Source organism: Sebastes umbrosus, chromosome 16 (assembly GCF_015220745.1).
Source record: "Sebastes umbrosus isolate fSebUmb1 chromosome 16, fSebUmb1.pri, whole genome shotgun sequence".
Taxonomy (NCBI): domain Eukaryota; kingdom Metazoa; phylum Chordata; class Actinopteri; order Perciformes; family Sebastidae; genus Sebastes; species Sebastes umbrosus.
Genome location: NC_051284.1, coordinates 9,677,217 through 9,703,136, shown reverse-complemented (window position 1 = coordinate 9,703,136; position 25,920 = coordinate 9,677,217). Strand labels below are relative to the sequence as shown.

The 25,920-nt window shown below is 38.7% G+C and overlaps 1 protein-coding gene across 2 annotated transcripts; it reads left to right on the top strand.

Annotated features, from left to right (window-relative positions):
• The first annotated feature begins 5,518 nt into the window (after window positions 1-5,518).
• On the top strand, window positions 5,519-25,829 carry LOC119474518 (calpain-1 catalytic subunit-like). Of its 2 annotated transcripts, XM_037746558.1 has the most exons (21): window positions 5,519-5,766; window positions 7,306-7,375; window positions 7,460-7,578; window positions 7,910-8,043; window positions 8,155-8,329; window positions 10,335-10,409; window positions 10,625-10,710; window positions 11,912-11,986; window positions 12,598-12,758; window positions 14,787-14,944; window positions 15,989-16,000; window positions 16,114-16,322; window positions 16,443-16,482; window positions 16,624-16,692; window positions 17,653-17,710; window positions 17,846-17,907; window positions 18,178-18,246; window positions 18,387-18,465; window positions 24,617-24,733; window positions 24,924-24,976; window positions 25,103-25,829. In XM_037746558.1, exons 1-21 carry the CDS (start codon window positions 5,530-5,532, stop codon window positions 25,127-25,129), a joined length of 2,085 nt encoding a protein of 694 aa, XP_037602486.1. In that variant the 5' UTR covers window positions 5,519-5,529; the 3' UTR covers window positions 25,130-25,829. The 2 variants fall into 2 exon arrangements, with proteins under 2 accessions (XP_037602486.1, XP_037602485.1); XM_037746557.1 differs by having other exon boundaries at window positions 7,306-7,578.
• The last annotated feature ends 91 nt before the right edge of the window (window positions 25,830-25,920 follow it).

Sequence of the window (25,920 nt, the reverse complement as noted above, 5' to 3'; positions counted from 1 at the left end):
AATGTGTGGGCCAACTGCCATGGCAAGCCAGCCAAGTGGTAGTTAATGCACAACAATGTTGACATTTATAGGGATTATTGCTTCAGAAGGAAGTAGTTCCTTTTCACAATGGGGTATGTGGATTATACAGAATAAACAGGACCTTTCTAATTTTTATTTTTTTAATGTTGTGAATCCTACAAATAGAATTCCATTTACCTCCTATGTATTGGGGTGAAGGAAATTTCAGACAGAAATCTCACAACCTGGGCAAATAAAACCCAAACTATCTCTACAGGGGGTCAAGTGGGAAAATCGGTTTTGTGAACCGTCCAATTAAAGTCCAACAGTTCACACAGTGTTCAACATGTCTTGAACAGGGGAGAGGACTATTATACAAGAATCAGCTTGCAGGACTATGGATGTCACGGTACCAGAAATCTAGTAGTCGATACCAATACCAGTGAATTTACACGATTCTCAATACCAATTCGATACCACGGTAAAAAAAACAATAAATCCCATGTAATTCAACACGCACTCCTTTATTAAAACATTTGAACATTACAAAAAACAGAGGCATGTAGCCTTAAGTAATAAATAAAAAGAAATGTCTATTAACATTGCAAAACAGAACAGTGGCATGTAGCCTTCAAGTATTTAAAACCAACAATAATGTCTGGATGTCTGTCTTTGAGGTGCTTTGCTAAATTGGAAGTATTTCCTCCTTTGGAAAGAAAAGTACGACGGCACCGTTACTGCACCGCATACTGTTTTTTACGAATCTATTATTACTCCTTGTAAATCCGCCTCGAGCGCAAAGTACTTCCATACCCGACTCTTGCTATTTGTTTTCTCTACGAGTTGAGGCGGAGGTAGCGCTGCAGCAACTGCCATCTTTCACGTCTCGTGTTGTTGTTTTTTTCCATGCTGTTATGGCGTTCTTCTTCTTCCTTCATTTCACGGCAGATGAGAACACTTGTAAACGTATATTGCCCCCATTAGATCCGGAAGAATCGCATTTCCAGTACCTCCACTCCGGTACCAAATGACAATTACAGGCATCGTTTGGTACCTTTGGTACCGAAGAAAACGAGTACAGCCACATTTTTCGAATTTTGGTACCGAGTTGGTACCGAAGTATCTGTTCTCGTGACATCCCTACTCGTCGAGTAGCGTTAGCTCGGCTAAGGTCTCGTGCTGGCTAGCATGTAGTGTACAAACAATACAAATTGATGGACATCTAATAAAACAAAGTTGCAAATCAAATGGAGGGAGTGGCCTATAGCAGGCAGACGACAGGTGGTCAGAGTAAAAAAAAACGAAAGAAAGTTATGAGTTCATACAAGATGAACAGAGGAATGAACAAATATTTTTTTTATTCGTCCTCCGCGGATCCAACCATTTGTGTTTAATGTGCCACCAAACCCCCTCCGGTACCAAGCAAAGTAACTTTTTGCCATTTCCAAAATCATGCACCCAAAATTGTGTGGTTTTTGGTGTTTTGTAAAAGTGTCTCTCCTATTGACAGTGTGGCTCCCATGGGGGAAAAAAATAGTGAAGACCCCGCCTGGGCAGTGGGCTTTACACTAGTGGCACAGCAGCTTCTGTATCACTGAGAGCTGGAGGCAGTCAGCCTGTACATGTGAAAACATGTATTGATATCATCCAGCAGCTGTGTTAACCACTAAAATTCAAATGAACCCTAAGGAGTTTCTCCTTCTGGAGAATTGGGGCGCCACTTCTTGAGAAGTGTTCTAATCTTATTGCAAATATCTCCTGACATTAATAAGCAGCAGTCAAACACTTGACCCAGGGGCACAACATGGCTTCACCACACCATTAAAAAACAAATCCTATTGTTGTCTATTGTTTGCTGAGCTTTGTGTGTTTCCTATTTGCACAAGGAGCAAGCATTACCTTGGAAGACTTCAGTCAGTAATATGGAAACAAACGACAAACAACATTATCTTTAACAGTGGTGAAATTAAGGAGTAAAAACACATAGGAGAAGCGTGGATTATTGAAATGAAGAGTACAAGAAAAATTAATTTTGATATGTAAAGCACAAAAATGAAGCCAAACATCAAGCTATATATCAGCAAGACAAGTTGCAGACAAAAGAGTACGGTACACCGAGATAGTGCATCTTTGTTTACACAGTGTAAAAGGGATGTCATCACAAAGACTGCTGCAGTGACCTATTTTTCCCACATGCATCAAGGCTTCTTTTTTACTTTATCCTTTGCCCTTTCAAAATATAACGCGTTACATTTTTCATTTGGGACACGAGCATGGGCATGGGACACCAACCCGATTTATACATGTAAGAAGTTTCAAAAATTTAAGAAGTTACTAACGTTTAATTATTAGAGGGACTGTTTGTAAGAATCAGAAATGCTTGTTAACAGCGACACCTGTGGCCGTTTAGTCAACGAAAGTCAGCATCGGGTTTGCGCTTGTGCTCACATGAACGAGCATTGCTCAAAACAGTGAGGTGACACACGTCAATTAAATCCACAATATCACTCTATATTTCACCTGCTTGGCAGTAATGTTAGCTGACCAGACGAAGGTCTCTCAGTGAATCAATGCTGATCCTAGTGTTGGCTTTTCCTGCTTCAGCCTCCCGACCGCGGTCGGACGAAATAGGGGAGACACAGGAACCCGGTCGGAGACGATAACGTAACTCGTTGCGGAGCCCCGTCACTTCACAAGACACGGTAAACCTTTGTTAGTCTGGAGGAGCTGCAGCATTTATTTCTGCACAAACGTCCACTGTACATTCACTAGATATTCTCAGAGCTAAACGAACTCTTCTGCAGTGTGTAGTGAGAGCGCATGCACGTGAGGTGGAGCGAGCTGAGTGAAGGCAAGCAGGCAGGCAGAGGAGCAGAGTACAGCAGAGACTCCGGCCCTGGAGACCAAAGCTATGGTCTCCCCGCGTCCTCCAACCGCGTCCAACACTGTTTTGCAAGACGGGCCTCACTAGATAGAACTTTGTGGTTTTGGTGCTTCCGTGTAGTTTGTGTTGGAGTCTGAGTCTGAACAGCGTAGCAACACGCGAGCGCGCATGGGACACCGACCCGGGTGATGTATACGTGTAAGAAGTTACAAACAGTCCCTTTAAGCTCTTACTGCTTACAGTTTTGGTTTATGATGCCTGACAGACACATGCACTTGCGCATGCGCATGTGCGCGCGCACACACACACAAACAAACACACATGATTATGGATATTGGAACCTATCATCAGTTCTTTCCATGAAATCAATCATTGCTAGGTCAAAGAGGTTAGCTGCTGGCTGCATGTTGACTTATTGGCTAATTTCGGTTTATTAATGCCACCACAGATATTATGTGAAGATAAACGGACCTGACCTTAACCACAGTATCAAAACCTTTGGTAAACACTGGCAGTCAAAAGCCAGATGGTTAATGTGAAAGCTTTTTGTCTTGATTAATCATTGACAACCCCTGTGAAGATCAGCTCTGAAGATAAATATGCCTATAATAAACTAAAAAACACATAAACAAACCAGTTCAAAATGAAACTCTCTCTCTCTCTCTGCATGTCATACTGTAGCTAACGGCGGTACAAGATTACGCTGCAAGAGACCACAGCCAGCTTTGTTCAAAGGTAAATTAAATATTTTCCTAAGAAATTTACACCCCTCCATGCCCCGGTAGCCTCTGGCATTTACAGCATTTTAAAAGTGACTAAGCCTCTCCGGCTCTCACCTGCAGATCCACTCACAGTTTCTCTCTCAAGCCGTTGAGGTAAGAGCTTCAAAAGACAATCATATTTCAAAGATTGATTCAGATTTCACATTTTATTGTTGCATATTGACATGTAGCCTGGCCTAGTGCAATGCCTTTTGCTGTAGGCAACAAAGCATTACATGTTTACATGTTCTAGTTTACACTTTAAGAGACTGAATATATGTGGTTTCTAGTGACAAAGTTGTCTTAAGAATAAATGCTGTACTTTTTTACTTTACACTGTGTAGTGATATAGTATGAAGATATTTTTTGAGCTCCTAAATATAATATTAATATTTCTACAAATGGTAATATGTTTTATAATACATAAAGGAAGAATAGGTTTTCTATTAGACTGCTGTAATTTTTGTATAATATCTTTATATAGCACATATCAAAATAAAGTTACAAAGTGTTTCACATAAAAACAAATAAAAAAAACAAACATACAAAGCTATAACAAAATAAAAGTAATAAAATAGCAACATATAAATTAAAATAAAACAATAACAACAACAATCAGGTGAATCGGAGAAGGAAATGCACATGCTTCCATACAGGCCACAAAGGGTCTCTGAATGGTTTGATGAGTATTAAAATAATGTAAATTATGTACTATGGGCTTTATAATCGCCTGGCCTGTATTTAGCAAACTGTTAAGACTGAAATCTTGAACTTAAGTAAAAGATAACAACAAAAAAACTCTTACCATACCATCAAAATAATATTAAGACAAATAATATTATTGCTCATGTATTACTTTCAAATACTGATTTGAAATTAATAGTATTTCCAAATTATGCTAGTTTTAGCATATTATTTGCATTTGTAGATTTGATAGGATGTTACATCATTTGTCTTCTATTTTATCTTATTTTTGAAGAGTGCAAACAACATTCGTCTTCATTGTCTGTCTTGTACATCTAGTATTTAATCTACCAGCAGCAGAATTTGCTTCCTGCTACAGTATAATTTTCTTTTTGATTAATTTTAAGCCAAATTCATATTTATATATTGCAAATTTTTCATTGGACATTAAATGCTACTGGAGACGTTAGGAATTTTGTACAAATAAAACAAACTTTTAAAATGAATGCAATTATGTTATTACAAAATAATATAACTTGTGATTCCTGCTCACGTTTTCGCGCCTTCTTTCTTGGCTCTTTTGAGTTTTCTTAAGTGTAATTCTTAGAAGACCCGGTAGATTTATACCTGTAAAAAGTTACAACATTTTTTTTTTAAAGAATTTCACAATAACATATATTATATTATTGAATTATAATTATTGATGCATTAAAAGGTATACTACTTGTGGAATTTATTTTTTTATTATATACACTGCTGGGTATTTTGTGAATTTCACAAAGGGATCAACAAAGTCCTATCTTTATCCAAGTTAATACGTCATACTTTATTTGTTGATAATATTTTGTATTATTAATCTGAATCTGCCAATTAACTAAAGTTAAAAAATGCCTCTGAGATGTAGTGGAGTAGAAGAACGTATAGCAGAAAATGGACATACTCAAGTAAAGTACAAGTACCTTAAAATTGTACTCAAGTACAGTAAGTAAATGTACTTAGTTACTTTCCACCACCGCTGATCTCGACCTCACTGATAGGAGAGTTTGGACCGCTTGTGGTGGACGAAAACCTTATTTTTACTGTATGTTGGCCTTTCATTTCTCGTTTATCTGCATGTCTCAAATTTGCATGCAAAATGATTGTAAATGCCAAAATAGTTCTGGATCTCATTTTCCTCAACAGAGCCCAAACGCTTCAGCAATGCCTCCTCCCGGCGTGTGTCTGAACATTATGGAGGCTCGCCAGAAGCAAGAAGGTTATGGGAGCTTCGCCAACCCTGACAAGTTCTTCAACCAAGACTACCAGCAGCTGAAACAGTTCTGCATCGGCCGAGGAGTACGGTACATTGATGACATGTTCCCCCCCGACAGGAACTCCCTCGGCCAAGGGATACTGAGCCATTCTGACATGGCACAGGTGGTGTGGCTGAGACCAGCGGTGAGTGTTTTGGAAGGGTTAAACAGAAGCAGAAAAGAACCCGTAAAGTTTTTGTTTTCTTTTTACTTTTTTTTTTTTTATTATTTCTGTCCTACTAGCTGCTGGTTGTGGCTATATTTACAGTTTCATGAATTATTTTGGAATATAAATTAGAAGTCAAAAACAAACCTGACAATTCTCAACACAACATTTTGAGGGTATATGTTTAGGCACTGTACAAAAATGATTGGAGTCGGGAGGGGGAGCTAAGCCTTATTAGGCTTGCCGCAGTAGTCTGTGTTACCAGTGTTCGGGCATTCACCGATTACATTACTTGTCCACCGCCCCTGCCGTCGTTTCGCTTTTCTTTTTTTTTTAAAATAAAACCCATTTAGTTCATTTTCGCATATCAGCGCCATGTTATCAGTCGGACGACGGACACTACGAACAGCAAGTGAAAGTGTCTGCTCCGCATGCACAGTAGCAGGAGTCAGATTTCACACACGGGACGAGAGAGTTGACAGAAAAGACGATGGCCGATGATTTTCTGTCAAAGCGAAAAGCAAAAGTACCTATTTCGAAATATTTGGGATTTAAACCCAATGATAAAAGGGAACCATAACATTAATGAGGCAATCGCTGTGCGGAGGACGGAGCACTCACAATCGGGGTACGCGAAAGCTCGACCGGAGAGGCCAGACAACGTTAAAGATCAAAGTAAGCTCTCACATCTGTTCTTATAAAAATGTCCGGTGTTGTCACAAGTTTATTAACCGTTGGGGAAAATGTCCTCACCGTGACATCCCTAAACATTATATTTCACTTTTTAAAAAGTCATGGCCCTGCCCAGGATTATTACATTTTCTTTGGACACTCCTCTGACTTCAACATCCTCCCCTTAGATATCCAAAAACGATAACAGTATAAACAATAATATCGATTCATTAATAATTAAAATAAGTGTCTTGATTACATTTTAGCTAACCCTGGAAGAACAGACGATGAAGTATGTGGTCAGATCACCCATGAGACCATAGTAATTTGGCTTATAGCTTCACATGACACATTCAGCTTTATTGTGCTGTTTGATAAATCAATCATTAATGAATAAAGATTGTTGTGTGTTCTGTGTTTCTAAAATAGATATATTTGTCCTATTAACCACAGGTTAATTATAATGGGAAAAATAAGGCCTTGAAACAGCGATATGAGTATAGTCCTAATCTGTTCTGTTGTATTTTATGTATTTGGGGTTTTATACACAATAAATCTCACAAAGGTAGGCTGATCCCACCATTCCATGCTAATCATTTTTGTACAGTCCCTTACTGCATTGATATGTGACGTTTTCAATATTAGTTGATAGAAATTGAAGAAAATCTGAACCTATCTAAATACAATACTCACATGTACATTTGTGCAAATCAAATACCATTATGAATTGCATTGCATTAAGATAAACGTGAACATTTTTTTAATAATATTTTTATATATATTTAAATATTTTTATTATAATATATTATAATAGTTTTTGACTCGTTAACATTCCCTCTGTTTCAGAAATTTGCTCCTAATCCAGCCTTCGTACTTGACGGGATCTCCAGGTTTGACTTTGGTCAAGGAAAACTTGGTAGGGAAATTTCTTCATTCATAATTTTTTTTATTGTTGGGCCTCCTTATCTCTCTTTCAACTCAATAACTATTTTTTACTCAGGAAACTGCTGGTTTCTTGCGTCTATCGGGGCTCTGACATTCCAGAACGATGTCCTCGAAAAAGTTGTCCCTGTTGATCAAACATTTGATGAGAAATACTGCGGGCTGTTCCATTTCAGGGTAAGTACTAACAGCACAGCTGGTTATTATTTTTAGTGGTGTATTTTGATTGAACACTGATTCAAATCAGACTTAATGAGTGTGTGATGTCACTTTCAAAATTCTTGTGGACCGCACTTTACATTTTTGGAAATAAAATGCTTTTAAATATATTGTTTACTGTGAATATTAAAGGGAAAAAGGAATATTTTGGCACACCTAAAAATAATTACTGACCACACATTGACACAAAACTTAAGTCATGACACATACTCTGCCATGTTTTACTTTTAAAAGTCACTTGGTAGTAAATGCATATTATTTCAAAAGAAACCTTTTTTTAACCACTCAGTTCTGGAGATTTGGAAGATGGTTGGACGTCGTCATTGATGACAAGCTACCGACAATCAATGGGAGACTACTCTTTGTTCGTTCCAAAGACCAAAATGAGTTCTGGCCTGCTTTGCTGGAGAAAGCCTATGCCAAGTATAAAAAGAAAACTATATTGTTTCTCAGACATAAATGTGTTGTCTTAGCATGAGTTTTGTCTTATATGTGGAGTATCTGTAACAATAATATCACATTCACTTTTGCCAGAGTGTGTGGCTCCTATACCGACATGAATTGTGGAACTACTGCAGAGGCTATGATGGACTTCACTGGTGGCGTTCACATGTGTCTCAAGCTGTCAGATCACCCTAGAGACCTGTGGGAGCTGATGTGCAGAGCTGGCCAATCCAAGTCACTGATGGGCTGTGGTACACGTCAAGGGGTAAGAGTACAAAGATACCATACAAAACCACGCACTAACTGGTTCTTCTTCAACTATTTTGTAAACTGCACATAGATTATAGATGCTGTACAATAAACTAAACCTCAACTTGAACAAAAAGACAGATTTAAATAAGTTAAAGTTCTCAAGTGAAGAGCTTCACTGGAGGCAAAAAAAAGATTCATTGCATCCACGAGCAGAGCGAGCCTTGGTCGCTTGAAAAGTGGAGAAATGATGATGGGTTCATATTTTTCCTGCATGAATTGTTAACAGTATGTTAGTGAAACAGGTTTCAACATATAATTACATACATGACTAACCGGTCTGTGGCGGAAATAAATAAATGTCAAAGTGGTGGATGGGTGCATCCCACACGAAAAATATATACATTTATCGTGATGATGATATATGATGTAGGGCTGTCAAAGTTAGCACGATAACACCAATTCGTTTTAAACGCCACTAATTTCTGTAACGCATTACGTTATTTGCGATTTTTAGCTTGTAGCGGGCTCAGTTTGAAATCTGGAGTGAAGATACTGGCATCATATGAAACTAGAAAACCTAAGTAATCCATTGGTACCAACCATGTCATACTAGCTTGTCACAGTGGCTAAATAACACTCTAAACTTGTGCTAAATTTTGGCGAGGAAAAACTGTCATGGCCAGTTTCAAAGGAGTCCCTTGACCTCTGACCTCAAGATATGTGAATGAAAATGGGTTCTATGGGTACCCACAAGTCTCCCCTTTACAGACATGCCCACTTTATGATTATCACATGCAGTTTGGAGCAAGTCATAGTCAAGTCAACACACTGACACACTGACAGCTGTTGTTGCCTGTTGGGCTGCAGTTTGCCATTTTATGATTTGAGCATATATTTTTTTTATGCTAAATGCAGTACCTGTGAGGGTTTCTGGACAATATTTGTCATTGTTTTATGTTGTTAAGTAATTTCCAATAATAAATATATACATACAGTTGTATAAAGCAAGCATATTTGCCCACTCCCATGTTGATAAGAGTATTAAATGCTTGACAAATCTCCCTTTAAGGTACATTTGGAACACTTAAAACATTTTTATTAATTAATTTGCAATTAATCACGATTAAATACTTTAACCGACTGATAAGCCCTGCATAGACTGCCACTAACCAACAAATTGCACACTGACCGTCATATGACACACTGTAGTCATTCACAGTAGTTCACTATGTGCAGTAAAATAAAGCAGCGTCATCAACATAGAATAACATAAAATGTACATGTGTACAATTAAGATAAAAGGCAGCGTTGTACAGGTGTTCGGATCTGGCTAACTTGCCATTTAGGGCTTTGGTGGACAAGGGGGACAAAGGATTTGAGCGCACACTGGACGTATCTGTCTATTAAACATGAAGCTACAACCAGGAGCTGGTGTTAGCTTAGCTTAGCACAAAGACTGGAAACGGGGAAACGGCTAGCTCGGCTACCTCTGTCGGTCATGTGATCCTCTCCTTGCAGGTCAAAGTGGTCTGTCTGTAAAACTGTTTACTCTTTGTATTATGATTTTTTAAGCCATGGAGGTTTTATATTTGAAAAACTTTCCCAGAGCCTAAGCAATTTATATTTGCAAATTATCATCCTAATGTAAAGTCTATGGACTGAACAGGTGGGACCAGCTGGAAACACTACTGATAGCAGTGGGTAGCAAACCCGGAAGCTGTAGAAACCTTTTGACTTATGCGCTTAGCGAGCATTTTTCATTCAAATGGAATGACCGCCATCTTGAAGTCCAGTATCCAGTCATGGTCAAGAACATCACATTTCTAGTGTTTGTGCTAAGCTAGCATCAGCTGTTGGCTGTAGCTTCACATTTACCGTACAGACATGAGAGTGGTGGTAGATCTACTCTCTATCTCTAAAGTACAAATGCATATTTCCCAAAATGTCAAAATATTGTAGATTTTTTTTATCGAAGGTAAGTCAACTTTATCTTATTGATCAATGTTTTTGGCTTTTAGGAGACACCTGAAAACAAACTATTGCCAAATGGATTGGTCCAAGCTCATGCCTACACTATCACGGGGGTGAAACAGGTGAAAAATGACACTTCATTTATTGCACTTGGAATTTGGAAGTAACAACGCAACAATCATTTGTCTAATAGTTATCATAAAGAGTATATTACCAACAGTTAGCAATTAGGTTTTGTACCTTTTACCTTTGCAAATGATTTATGGATTAATTTGTTGCATTTTTACATTCATGTTACATAACTATGGTGCTGTCTCCCGTGATAATTGCTGGTCAGATGATGAGCCGAGGGCGACCGGTGAACCTGGTGCGTTTGTGGAACCCTTGGGGCAAAGGAGAGTGGAACGGAGACTGGAGTGATCGGTAAGAGCGACTGTTTCACAGAGACATGGCTCTGATTTGCAGTAATGTTGAGATTATTTTCCAATGATGAGATAAGTAAACCTGGTCTTTTGCTTTTTTGGAATATAATCACTTCAGTGGTCTTTACGCAAAGGCGTAGGTTTCATTTCAACATCGGTGGGGACAAATACTAAGTGGAGGGACTGGGAGGGTCGTCCCCCCATAACATTTTGAGCATCAAACACTTCATTTCCTGCATTCTGATGAATGTTTCTCTATCAATTTATGGTGGAAATGTCTTTATTTATATGAAGGACAACACAAAATTCAAGCGCAGGTGACAAAATATCAAAATATAATGGAATATAATGGAGTAGGGCTCTCAGACATTCTGCATGCAGGCACAATTTACTCTTCCATCCTCTTTTTTTCTTTTGTTTGGGGAAGTAACCTCTTTAAATGTGCATATGGCACCTATTCACATCAATGATACATTATTTCATTTTAATTAATCTCTAAAGCCTTGGACTTTATGTGTTTTACATTCATACTATTTTTGAGTGCATTGAAAAATAATTTGTGGAGAGAATCATTTATATATAAATCACAAAATAAATTTGTGAATCATTCTGTGTGCATTAGTTAATATTGAGATTGATCTGATTCCATACACTTCATCTGCCTTCTCAGTCACCTCAACCACACAGATAGCTGTCTTATTCATAGCTGTCAGTTTCCAGCGACTTCACGTCATTCAGATGCAGTAAGAAATAATTACAGGTTGTTCTGTCTGTTCTGTCTGATAAGATAATGCAAATGACTTCGCTCAAATATTGGTAGGGACAATTCTATCCTCCAACTGCAAACTTACACCCTTGTCTTTACGGTATATTCCTGTAGGTAGCACATAAAGGGCTTAAAAAGGTCATTTGGAAAAGGAGTGTGAGAAGCCTGTCAAAACAGTGCTCTGAAAAGCTCCCCAGTTTATTCTAAACTGGTTTTGCCAGTGAAGTAAGCCGCTGTATTGTCCTGCCTTAAAGGCAACTTATAACATATGCTTTTCATTCACAGAAAATACCACCTGCGCTGTATTTGCATGTGTGTTGAGGGAGAGGTCCTGTTTCTAAGCCTCGGGACAGGGGTTACAACTTGCCTCTGAATTCCTCGAAAGAACTGATAATAAGATATTGTCTCCCCTCTCACTTGACAAACTGTCTTCAAGGTCATCTCTGTGGCAAACCGTGAGTGCAAACGATCGGGAATTGTGCCTATCAGTGGTTGACGATGGAGAGTTTTGGTAAGAATGTTTTATCAAATGTAAGAAACGTTTGTGTTTGATGTGTTCTGTCTGCCTACACTGTAGCAACTACAGTAAAAACTACAATGCAGTGGATACCTAAAGTGTTATAGATTTAAAACGTAAGATATTTACAACTATGCTTTACAATGGCAACAAATAGAATACTACTACTTATGCAGCATTATAAAAAAAAATAACATATTTGAACATTCAAGAAATTGAGACAAAATCATATTTTAAATAAATTCCACTGCGGTGGTTAGGTTATATTTTAGGATGCAAGGCGAAACACAACAACAGGCTTACTGTGTTGAAATGAACGACAGTTGTCTGTTGCAGGATTGTAAATATATTTTTCCGACACAAAGCAGCTCGAGGAACTGGCTTGTTTGTAGTTACTTCACAAACTCACTAATTCACAAATACACAGAGGGAGCTGTTAGTCGTTAAGTAGTTGGAAAAATGTATTTCCCCAAGAGGAGTTAATAAAGTGCTTCTTTTCCCAACTGATACAGAAGGAATATATTTTCCTATTTGAATCTTGCATTGTATTTCTTTGGGCTTCATAGTTTCAGCATCACGTCCAAATTAATCTCTGTTGTCAACAGGATGACTTTGGAGGACTTGTGTAAGTTCTACACAGATCTTGACATCTGCTCCACGTGTCCCGACTTCCTTGGTGGAAACTCCTTTGGTCACTGGAAGACCTCCGTGCATGAGGGCAGATGGGTTGCAGGAACAACTGCTGGAGGATGCATGAATAATGGAGGTACTTCCAGGAGATCTGGACTTAAATTTAATAAGACCAGATATTATTTGCTATACTGTGTGATTGATAATATTTTAAAATACTAGCAAATGGCTCCTGTCATACCATGCACAATTTGGCAATTTGGCACTGCAACAGACGAGAATATCCTCCCCCCGCCCCCCTTAGTTTTTTTATTATCCTTTTGTCTAGAAAGTCACGGATCAAAATGTAATAGCAAAATGCAGCAGTGGAAAAAAATTACTAAACACTAGAGTAAACAATAATCAAAAACAATAGAGAGAATTGCTAATAATAATAATAACATAATAATGAAAAAGAAGCATTATGTTTGTACAGAACCAAAAGATTAATGTTGAATTTCTGAAAACACCAAGGTGTTTTGGGCCAGAGCCATTATCCACACTTAACATTTATGGAAACCCCAGTTCCCTTTTTTATCTCATAATATATTAAGGCAACATGATTTTGACTGATATTGCAATTGCGATATGATTTTATGATAATAGAGGGAATGATCATTTTTACATCATTATTCTCATTTTCGCTGAAAAACATAGTAAAATGATTATTGTGTGATCTGTACCGAACAAGATGTTTTCTTAAGTCTGTAGAATGTGATGTGTCAGCCAGGACATCTCTACAGCACATCTCTACAGAAATTATCAGTGCAACTGTGCGACTTTTACATTTTGTTTTAGCTCCAGCCATTGTTTTTTTTCGTTATCATAGCTTTGTACTCACCAGAGTAACATAATTTGCTTAATTAATAATCCCGCTCAAATTATATCTTAAATCTGAGTTCAAGTTTTAACGAACTGAAAGAAAAGCCAAATGCTTTTTTGTGAATGTGTATTGCATGGATGGTGTGGTTGATGTGGCTGTTTATAGAGCTGGCTACTGTAGAGCTGGCTACTTTATATGACCTCTTAATCATATATTTGCTAAAACTCAGGCACAAGATGGTCACAAGCACAAAACAATGCATCATAAAGTTACAAAAGCACCGCAAACAGTGTGAAGTGCAGTTATGATGAGATAAGACTTGTCTGTAACGTTGTTTAACACAGAACCTTATCTTGCTCACACCAGTAATTACATCATGCAGTAAAAGTAGGACAGTTAAAATTTGCAATAAAAAGAATTGTGTCATGCTTACGTAACTTTAATACACAACAACTCTCACAACAACTCTCACAAGTCATGCAACAACTTGACTTTGCAGGTTATTTGGTACAGAATAAGCAAATATTTCACAAATGCTCTATTGCTACAAGCCAGCCCGTTCGCACGAAAAAAGAGTATGAATGCCACGATAATTCGCAAGGCATTTAATGTGCAATAAGAGTGCCTTTCTTGCTTTTGGCGTATCATTTATACACCATGTAGTCTGTACTGACTGCAATATAAACATATTCACAATAAATATGGTCCGATCAGAGCTAGTGACGTAGAATAAAAAGCGAGAAAGACCACTCACGGTGGGTGGGCGAGAGGGGAGGTGGATGGGTCCAACAAACACAGGACTTTTAACCAGAAAACCGTTGTTCGAGACTGGTGTTTTCTTGGTTACATTAGTGACGTTTGTGATGGGTTTTCCGAACTTTTCTGTACATTGTTTTCTGTACTTATTTTAAGTCCAATCATGATGTTTTTCCTAAACTTAACTACGGCTGTTATTGTGGCAAATGACACGCTAAGAGCGGCGTAAGAATGATACGCGAAAAGCCTAAAATGCATCACGGAATGTCTGTGTAATATCATGCTATGTATACGCCTTCCTGTGAGACCTGGTTGTACAAGCTATGATACTGTAGATTCAGTAATAGATAAACTGACGTTTGAGGTCAGGTCCGACTTGATGAGGTTGATGACGGTTTCCACTTGCCTTTCTTTCAACTTCATTTTTTAGTTCATCAGTAACACCCAATAACATTTGATTTTAATCTTGATAATCAAATCACTCACCCCACTCTTTGTAAAATGATACAACGCAAAATAAATCTTACTGCTCTCTTTGTCTTTCAGACAGTTTCTGGACCAATCCACAGTATCGGGTCAAGATTGACTGTGAATGTTTGGAGAAAGAGGGCGAGAAAAATGTGCTGATATCTCTCATGCAAAAGTCTGACAAGAGGCACAGGCGCCTGGTCGAAAATCTCCACATTGGAATCTGTGTATTTGAAGTAAATATCACCCTTTATTGTCTCTGCCACAGTATGAGGACTATTATAGATTTTATATTATATTATTATAGATAATTTGTATATATATCCCGTAATCCACGTAAACGTGAACCAGGAAGTATGGAGAGCGACAAACACCGCATAGGGAGTAGGTCGGTGTGGATGGGTGGGTTAAAAAACACTGGTGTGAAACCAGATGTCAACATTGATTTATTTGTCACGTAACTTCCGTACCCAAATAACACTACTTCCGGTGTTTTTAAGCCAAACCGCAATCTTTTCCTAAAGCTAACTAAGTAGTTTCGTAGACTATTCCTCATTAAGTAGTTTAGTTGACTAAACCTAACTAAGTTGTTTCCTGCGAAGATGGAAGTTTATTTTGAAAAGACTGGAGCGGAAATTGACACGTGCGTCACGTGTTTCTGGACATTTGTAGGAAAACGCACGAAAAATGAGGAAGCGACTTACACGACCCTGCCTTGTCGGAGGTCTATTGACTATAACATTGGTATACCCCACTCCTACTTGTTGCAGCTCCATTGGTGAGGCTGACATTGCACATTCAAAAGTAATTGAGTACACAAAGCCAGATCCAATGTTTCTGGCACAAAATGCCAGCTTCATTTGTATGATTCCACATGTGTGGCTATAACTCAATAATAATAATTATGGCTTGTAAGAACTTTAGAAGTATAAATGGTAAGAGAATGGATAAGTGACTTAATCAGGTTTTTAGAGGGCTTTCAACATTCAACCATTGACAAAACATCTCAGGTTTATTCCAAGGAGTCAAAGGAGGGTCGCAGTAAATCAAAGTAAACACAGTAAATGGACGACCACAGTCAAAGTCCATGCAACCTGTTTTGTAGGTTAGACAACATAGCAGCAAGGCAGGTTAAAGTCTTGGTCAGAGTCTGCTTTTCATTTTGAGTGACTGTATATATGCATGTAATGATATATTATTTTAACTGAAAAGTTTGACACTCATTTATTGAATTGCTTCTGTCCCCAACATGAACTCATCTTCCACTGATTTCCCTCAAGGTGAAGGAACAAGTAAGAAATAATTTGATCCCAATCCCACAATAAACCTTCTCCATCCACATTTTGCAACTCACGTAAAATATATAAACTGCAGAGGATTGAAATATATATATTTATTACTACAGTACAAGACACAGAAGGGGAAGTTCCCATCCTCGTTCTTCAGCAGCAACGCACCGGTTGCCCAAACTAAAACCTACATGAATGCACGTGAGGTGATGGAGTTCCTTTTTTTGAAGCCTGCTGAATACCTGATTGTGCCGGCCACCTTCAGTCCCAATGAGACGGCCTCCTTCATCCTGACCATCATCTCCAAGACAGAGACCCACAGCTAGTATGCTCACTCTCTCCGAAATAATCTGCATGGCGTGTGTCACACATTACTGGTGTTTCATATTAAGAAACAAGAAAGTACACTAATCCCACGTGGAACATCTTTGGTCTTTCCCGACAGTGAGAATTCGGTTGACTACAAAAATGAGCCAGTTGAAACGGTATGCAAGATTTAATAATATCACAGTGTTTTTGGTGTTCATATTATTATAATATATTGTGTTCTAACTATACTATGTGAAATATGTTTTGACAAATTTCATTTGGGGTAAAATTACGCTTTCTCTTCTTTTAATTCCCAGCTCAAAAAGGTCCCAAATGTGCAGGAAAACGAGAAGGGGAGAACCATTTTCAAGCAATACTCTGACAAGGTAATATTTGTATACTCGATAACTAGCATAACTGCACTGATTTATTAATTTATTAAAAATCCACCCCTTTTCACATACTTTAAAGCTGCAGTAATCAATATTTTTATACTATGGGTCAAATAACTATGTATAGAGTAAGAGGGGTCATAATAACAAACATAATAGCATTAATAATAGCAATTATCACATGACTCTGCAGTTCCCCTTGGCTTTATGAGTTAGCATTTTAGCACTTCCGGTTAGCCTAACGTTAGCCTTTTACTTCTGCCGATTGCATTTACGCTACAAAAATCATAAACGTGGTTATCATTTGTTTGGATTATCTTGCTGGAAAGAATGTGTCAGTATCATAAACCTGTGTTTGCCACAAAGCTTATTTTCTGCAATAATCCAAAAGCCAATGGAAAAATCCCATTGGCTTTCTGTCGAGGGAACCAGGGCGATGCTAACTTACTGGTTAGCCTACAAAAATATGTCATCCCTGGAGCACTCTATGGAGCATTTTAGTGTTTTTTTTCAACTCATTCTTTTGGTTTAACAAACCACAATTTTACAGTTTGGGTCTCTCTTATCGTCCTCATCAACCTCATTTTCAGCCGCAGACGTTTTTTTTATTTTGTAACACGCACTTTCCCAGCACCAAACAGCAAACAGTCAAAGTTAGCAGCTAGATGGTGAACATAGTGGAGCATTTAGTGGCTAATGGGCCAGCTATTTACCTCAGAAGTTGGTGGAGACCAAAACAGAGCTTAAAGGAGAGTGAACATTGGATGTTCATTCGTCAGGTGGACCGGAACACAACTCAAGCAACCCATAAGTTTGCCAAATACAGTAGCAGTCTTCTAGCTGGGTGTGGGCAGTTTTTTTTTTCTGTTAACATGTGGCTGACAGAACTCATTAATGAAAGCTTTTGAGAAAGTTGACTACAGTCTATTATATCTTGTTTTCATTAATTTCCAGTATGAAGAAGTGGACGCTGAGAAGCTCCAGATGCTTCTAAATGAAGACATCCTGAAAGGTTTGGACTGCAAACTACTATTGACAAACAGCATTAGAGCTCAGTAAACATTGAAATACATTGTAATAATCTTAAATGATATGTGCACTGCTATATTGTAGGGTTCATGCCGATTTTCTTACTTCTTTTTTTTAGGAGACTTGAAATCTGGAGGCTTCAGCATTGATGCCTGCCGCAGCATGGTTGCTCTGATGGATGTATCCTGTTGTGATGCATGTGACATCGATTATGATTTTGGTATAACTTATACACTGTAAATAACAGAGGCATACATTTTTCCTCTATTCAAGCTGCTTGAATGTTATATATATATGTATATATATATATACACAGTATATGTGTGTGTGTGTATCTATCTACAGTACATACTGTAGATAGATATATACATACATATATACATTTACATACATATTTACATGGTCAAGCTAAGACAAACGCACAGCTCTGATACCTTAATGTTGGGTTAGACATCGATCACTGGCAAACTGAGCAGCGAGGAATTTCTCCGTCTGTGGAAGAAGGTCGTCGCATACAAGGTAAAACTGTATTGAAAGTATTTTGTTATATTCACACACACATTAATGTATAGCAGCCTCTTCATTCTACCATACTATGCATCTAAATCAGAGGTTTCGGCGAGCCTGATCATTGTTGGTGTTTTTTCGTCATTTACTAGGACATTTTCTTCCGCACTGATGTTTCACGGACCGGAACGTTGTCACTGGGTGAGCTGAGGAATGCTTTCGTAGCTTCAGGTAAGACCATTCTTTCATTCCCTTGATTTATAAATTCATTGAATGGCATACATTGAAAACTTGAACTGTGCCATTTACGAGTGAGACCCAAACAAAACTGGGAAATAAAATATGACAGTGTGTAAACACACACACAAAGAGAGAACATTTTCAACTAAGAAACTGATAGGTGCCAGGTGGCCAGAACTCCAAATAACTGCTAATGTTGCTCCAGATATGCTCAATGTGTAGGAAACTGTTTGCCAGTAATGTGTTCACAGCTTTCGCCAAAAATCAGTAATTGCAGCTTTAAAGAACTTACTGATCATAGTATGTAACAACTTCCAGTAAAATAAGATTATTTTAGTGCCCCTTACCATGCCATGTATTCACTACCAGTAAACTCCATTCAGCAAATGATTAGTTTTAGGTATTAGATTTGAAATGATAAGTCTAACTAGAAAATTTCGCAAGAACTTTTGACCAGTGTGCCTGGTGCTGGGGGGGGGGGGGGGGGTCTGAGGACCATAGTGAGGTTATAAGAAGGGGGATGATAGGCCCAATAAAGTCCCAAGTCTCGTGACCGGTTTAAACTTTGAATTATTTTTGTACGTTAAAGTATGGCGACTCTGTATGGCCCTAAAGAGGAGTGTTTTTGAGCTCTCTTCACATCAATTTGCCATTCATTCCGGGAGCTGCTGAGATTTCTTTCGATAACAGTGACACCAGCCTTCTCGTACACTGGGACAGCCTTCATGTTGAGAAGCAGGGTGAACACCTTAATGGGATTGTGGACTTGGTCTTTCTTGTACCACAGGTACACCGCGTCCCCTTTGGTCCCCTCGCTCAGGTTAACACTCACTGGCGTGTATTTTTGCTGCTGAAGGGCATGATACTCAGCATCATCAGTGGAGACATTCAGATCACTGAGTGCACGCCCGGGGTCGGTGGTCTGACGGTACCAGATGAAGACATCGGATCCTCCTGCACCCTTGTTAGTATCTTCATCCACACGGATGTAACCATTCTTTAAGTAGTCGGAATCTGCTCTGTAGGAATCAGTGACAGTGACATCACAGATGTAGGTTCTCTTCTCTCTCTTCAACCAGGCGTGGATCCAGTTCCCTCCAGCCTTGCGGTTCAGATCACAGGCCAGTCTCTCCAAGTCATTCCGAAACTTCACGGCTTCACTATCTGCATTTGTAGAGACCTCAATGTCCACTATGGGAGTATAATACTCTCCGGACCCTCTGAAGTACCAAAGGTAGACACAGTCACCTTTTGCTCCAGCATTGAGATTTTTATCGATCTTTTTGTACCCTGCATCGATCAATCCAGCAGCCATGTCATTGTTGAATGTAACTTGGAGCTTGGTGATTGGTACTGACCCACGTTTGTACTAAATGTAGATGTCCTTTCCCCCTACACCCTTGTTCAGATCAATATCGATTCTCGTGAAGCCTTGGTGTTGGAGCTTTTGCTCATCAGCTTCATCAAGGGACACATCAACTTGTGAGATGTATTTGGCCATAGTGGGTAACTGCATTAACAGACCCACGCAATCCTAACCAACTTTACTGTCTTTCAGACACTGTAGCAGGTTCCGTTATCTTGCCGAGGAAAAAACTGGCATGGCCATTTTCAAAGCGGCCCCTTAACCTCTGACCTCAAGATATGCGACTGAACATGTGTTTTATGGGTACCCACGGGTCTCCCCTTTACAGACTTGCCCACTTTATGACAGCTATTTGCAGTTTTGCGCCAAAGACCATGCAGTTGTTTTAATGCAGTATAAATGTGTTATTTTTGCCTGTTCTAAAAATGGTGTATTGGAATAATTCCGCATACTGGGGTCCCTAAACAGTTTTAGAATTATATAAATTGGGTATCACTGTAAAGCTGAGACTCTTGTGGATCCAATGAGCCTAACTGTATTCATGTGTGATGATGTTAGTCCCCATTTTGAAACTTGGCCTCACTGTGTAAAATGACCTGTGGTGACCTCTAGGATAATCACAGCCTCATGAAACTTTACAGCCACAAACTAGAGACCTAGAGCATTCAGAGGATGGATGGCTTTCCTAGCTAGGTTTACAATAAGGAGGTTTCTGCAGGATTGGTAGGTCATCCAAGATGGGATAAGTATTCTAATAGGCAGCCTTGGCACTCAGGAAAGGAGGCAGTTCAGGGTAATCTGTCTGTAGAATATAGAATAGTTCTTGTTTCTTCACCTGAGGGGCTGTAATCTAGAAATAGGTCAAGGATTTACAGGATAGTTGGAGTAGGTAAAAACCAGTGTGTGTGTTGGTGAGTGTGATTGAAGACAGAGCTCCAGCTTTGGTGAGGAGGAGTTGCACACCTGTCCTTGACCGTCACCTAAACGTGACCTGGTAGAGGAGACGCATTTCCTCTTGCACTGAGGGTGTGTGTGTGTGAGTGTATTCTGATCACTGGCAAGAAGGTCGTACTCTATATCCTATACCGGATTGGCACTCAGTGTGATCTGGTGGACGGGGTACGATTGTCTGTGGACCACTGAAAGGAATAAATGAGTTCTGAAACAATAGTTGCTTGAATAAGTATACTATTGTGTACGAAACAATGTGATGGAGTGAGGTGCTAAATAAGCATTGGAATAAGTCACTCTTGAGATAAAGGAGTGTCAGGAAGAAATTACTAAATTAGCAATTGGGCAGGTGAGAAGAGGGAGAAAAGAAACTACAACTAGAATTAGATTTCTACGATACAGGCACACTTATAATATACTTACACAATCAGTGCACACACACGCACACACACACACTTACACAATTAGTGCACACACACACACACACTTACACAATCAGTTCACACAAAGACACACACACACGCCCACACATTTGTTCCCATGAGAAAGAAGTATTAAGAAAAACATTATTTTCTTGAGACACACCTTCTCCTAAAAGTCCTGCCAAGCACACAATTATCTATTTTAATCAAAGCAGGCGTGACTTACACAGAACTGTCAAAACACTAAATGGGAACCCCTGTGGGCATGTGCATGCGTAATAAAGTTTATGAATTCACCTTCATGACAACACATATTTTTTGCAGTAGTTGAAGTTCTTTGCAGACATTTAGCTACAAACTGATTATTTTGGTGCTACATATTTATTATAATTCTATCTTGTCTAAAAGTGTTTAGAATTAAAACAATATAACCATCCAGATAAAGAGACAATAACTGTTGTCATGAACATCATAGCAAAGTAAAGACAACTTTATTTATATTAAGGATGTACCCATTTCCGAATTGGTTATTCAGGAAAGCACAAATGATGCGATGAAAACAGATTAAACAAGCGTACAACAACACAACGCAAGTGTGGGAAAAAAACGCGTGAACGAGCCCCCAAATATGTTACGGCCTCTCAGACAAACAAAGGCTATATAACAATCAATTTATTTTAAATCAGGACAAAAGTAACTATAAAAAATGTAACTGAGTAAACAAAAGGTTGGAGATCCCGGTTAATTGAACAAAAGAAGGGGAAGTTGCTGGGCCAGCCATGCAGTGGGCCGTCGCACCCAGCTCAACCGTCTAAACTCAAAAGTGTCTAACTTAAACCAAAAACAACCAAAATGTATATACCGGAGATCTCAAGCCCAAAAACAAAGTCACAAACTAAATGCTGGGAAAATGTATATATATATATATATATATATATATATATATATATATATATATATAGAGGACAGAGATGTTAAATGTCATTGGGTAATCACTACTTGTGGTGGGTGATATTCCAAAGAATAAACTACCTTACAAAACCGAATTAAAATCATGATTACTTCTAAGTAAATGTTGTCACTCTCAACCTCTGTCTTCCTAGGAAAAGAAACTCCAAAGCTACCTTGGAAATCTTTTCTTGAGACACACCTTCTCCTAAAAGTCCTCCCAACCACACAAAGCAGGCGTGACTTACACAGAACTGTCAAAACACTAAATGGGAACCCGTGTGGGCATGTGCATGTGTGTTAAAGTTTATGATTTCACCTTCATGATGGCACAGATTTTTGCAGTAGCTGAAGTATATGTGGCTTTGCCTTGTGCTTCTAGGCACACTGGAATAATGGTCAATCGGAGCGACACATAGCCGAGCAATCACTGTCTGACATGACAAGTGCTAGGGAAACAAAGTCCTTCCCACTATTGTTACAATGAAGTTTCTGTTTGAAGACTGAAGCCTGATTTGAATTTGACTGAGAGTGTTTTTAAGCTGATAATTTGCATGCAAGAAACTGCAGCTGTTTGTGAAACCGGAAGGCATTTATGAGCTGTGACTGCAAGACCATGGAATTATTGCTGGGACTGGCAAAATGCCAGACCAAAGACAGAATAAGTCTGATTTATGTAGGGGCGGAGCTGGGCTCTCAGCACAGAGGGGGTGGAGCATTCTCGAGGGGCCCCTTCTGATAGAGTAATTTTAAAATTCACCACTGTAACATAGCTGATATATCCTATCTATAAACACAGAGCCAAGCAAGCCTTTGTCTTAGAAAATGTACAGTGAAGCCACTTTGTCAGACAAGCTTGTTCTGAACAACAAATACACACACACACACACACGCACACATATACATATATATAATCAATGTTATTCACTTCACCTCTTAGTGGTCTTAATGTTAAGGCTGATCGGTGTATATTATATATATATTCTCGTCTGTGACATATACAAATATAGACATTAAAACTGTAGTGAAAGGTGTAATATTGCTGGTATGATGTCAATATGACTCAACAGATCATTTTCACTGTCCATTTTTTGCTGTTAATCGCGTGTGTGCACAAATAGGTGACATGCTGACTCTAGATGAGCTGCATTCAAGGGCCGTATGGCTACCTTAACCTGTTAACATGGGCGCCGAAATGAAAAGCAAGAGGTTCCACGGCGCACACACGCCGCTAAGGTAGTTGGTGTGGCACGGGCATAGACAGCGACAGCTATCTGCTGCCTGTCGATGTCTATTGGAGGTGGTGCTGAAACACGGGAGATGATTAAAACGAGGATTTGTACTACAATATTGTAGTGACGGCCCCCTTTTCCCATCATGCCTAGTGCTGGACTGAGTTTAAATTTGCTATTTTATGTTCCAAAATGCAAATATTATTTTTTTGTTAGTGTTTGTAATGTCTGTTCAGAACATGGTGATTTGGTAGGCCTAATTGTCATTTTTGTGCTGATTCATAGTTTTAACCAGTTGGTGGCTGTTACATTTATTGACATTAGCTGTAATGTAAACATACAGCTCTAGTCACTGTTTGAGACAATACGATAACTGAGTGGGGGGGTAACGTAGTTATTTTTTTTTTCTTTTAAAGTTATTTTTTTGGGGGCATTTTTCCATTTTTATGACAGGACAGTGGATAGAGTCTTGAAAGGGGGGAGAGAGAGAGTGGATGCGGAAAGGGCCACAGGCCAGATTCGAACCCGGGCCACCGCGGTCAGGACCAAGCCTTAATACATGGACGCCCGCTCTACCAACTGAGCTAACCCAGGCGCCCGTAACATAGTTATTTTAATCCAAATCACCGTGTTTTCTTAAACCTAACCCAAGTAGTTTTGTTGCCTAAACCTAGTCTGACTCAAAGGATGTAGACTGTGGGTATAAGCTGCCACGTATCTCACGTGGCATTCTCCTCCCCTTCCGCTATCTATTTTGCAAAGGCACCGTCGCTGCCTCCTGGGCTTAGCGCTGCCCAAAGCAATTGTGATTGGTTTAAAGAAATACAAACAAGCCAGAGCGTTTTTTCCCCCCTATACTAAAATGATAATGTGTGGAGCTGGACTTTTCTTTAGCGCTGACACAGTGCTCTGGAGATAGGTCTGGCTATGCAAGTCTAAACCTAATCCGAGCTGTTTCCTGTGAAAACGGAAGTTTATTTTGAAAAGACAGTGTACAGTATGTAATGAGCAGAAATTGACACATGCAAAACTGGCGCTGGAAGGGTACCTAGAGCATCATAGTCTGAAGCATAGGGCCACTGACCAAGCTGCCGCATTTGATGAGGGCGCTGCCACGATTATATATACAGTATATATATATATATATATACTGTATATATATATAATTATATATAACCTAAACGAAACTCCTCCTAAGCTCTTGCTGTGTGTCTGTTGAACAGGAATAAAGGTCAAGGATGACATGCTCAATTTGATGGCGCTGCGCTACGGTGCCTCAGCTGGACACATGACGCTGGAGAGCTTCATCACTCTCATCCTCCGCTTGGACCGCATGTCAAGTAAGTGAAGTCCAGTGGGGGACAAATGATGACAATAGATGACACTATATAAGAAGTAACTGTCTAGTAAACATCAAATATTTGACTACTTTAAAAAACAAGTTAGTCAGTCTAGTCTAGATATACAATTTATAACGTTTATGGCTTATGGTGATACAATTTATTTACAATTTGTTGTGTTGCTCATCAGAAATATTCAAACAATTGTCTGATGGAAAAGCCATGAAACTTCAAGAGTCAGAGGTAAGGGGTATTTACTAACCCTATTCTTCTTGTCTGAACTTTTCACACACCACAGCTGTTGATCTAGACTAGAAGACAGAAAAGAAATACTCGTCTTAGAATAACCTGTCTCTTCTTTATTTTCAGTGGATGTACATTTCAATGTACACTTAAACCAACGAGGACGACGGATGGCACAATTCATCAGGAAATACAGGAGTAGATATTTCAAAACTGTGTTTTCTTTTAATTTGCCAATTTGCATAATACATAAAAGATGTATTCTGCGCATGAGCCATTACACAGTATGTATTGTAACTATTTTTCTCATTTTCTTTTTTTACTACTTTGCTTTTCTTTACATTAATGTGAAAACGTAACACAACCAATCCTACAACATAAAGCACCTTAGTAGAATTCAAGTTAGACTGGAGATGGAATCTTCTTACATGTTTAAATGATTTGAGTTGCTGACCATTTTTGTATTATTATTATTAGTTATAATGTAGGCGTATCACAGACAAGACATTACACAGACACATTTCAGATTTCAGTATATGACATGGGCTCATTTTAACTGCAAAAAACACCATTTTCTACAACTTTAACAAAAATAAAAAAGTTCTGTAAGAATGTGTGTACCTGTAAATGGTTATTTTGTGCTGGGCACTTTTATCACATGTCAACTGTCTGTTTTCTGCCAATTTCAATCATTAATTATTATTAGTACAAATAGCTCTTTAGTAACAATTGGTTTTATCACAGAGGAACATATCGACCTTTAAAGGTCCCATATTATAAAAAAGTGAGATTTTAACGTTTTTTATTATAAAACAGGCTTAAGTCTTATATAAATACTGTGAAAGTATCGAAACACTCAATCCACAGGGAAATACACACAGCCCGTATTCAGAAACTCTGCATTTGAAACAAGTTTTTTCTGCCCATTTGTGATGTCACAAATA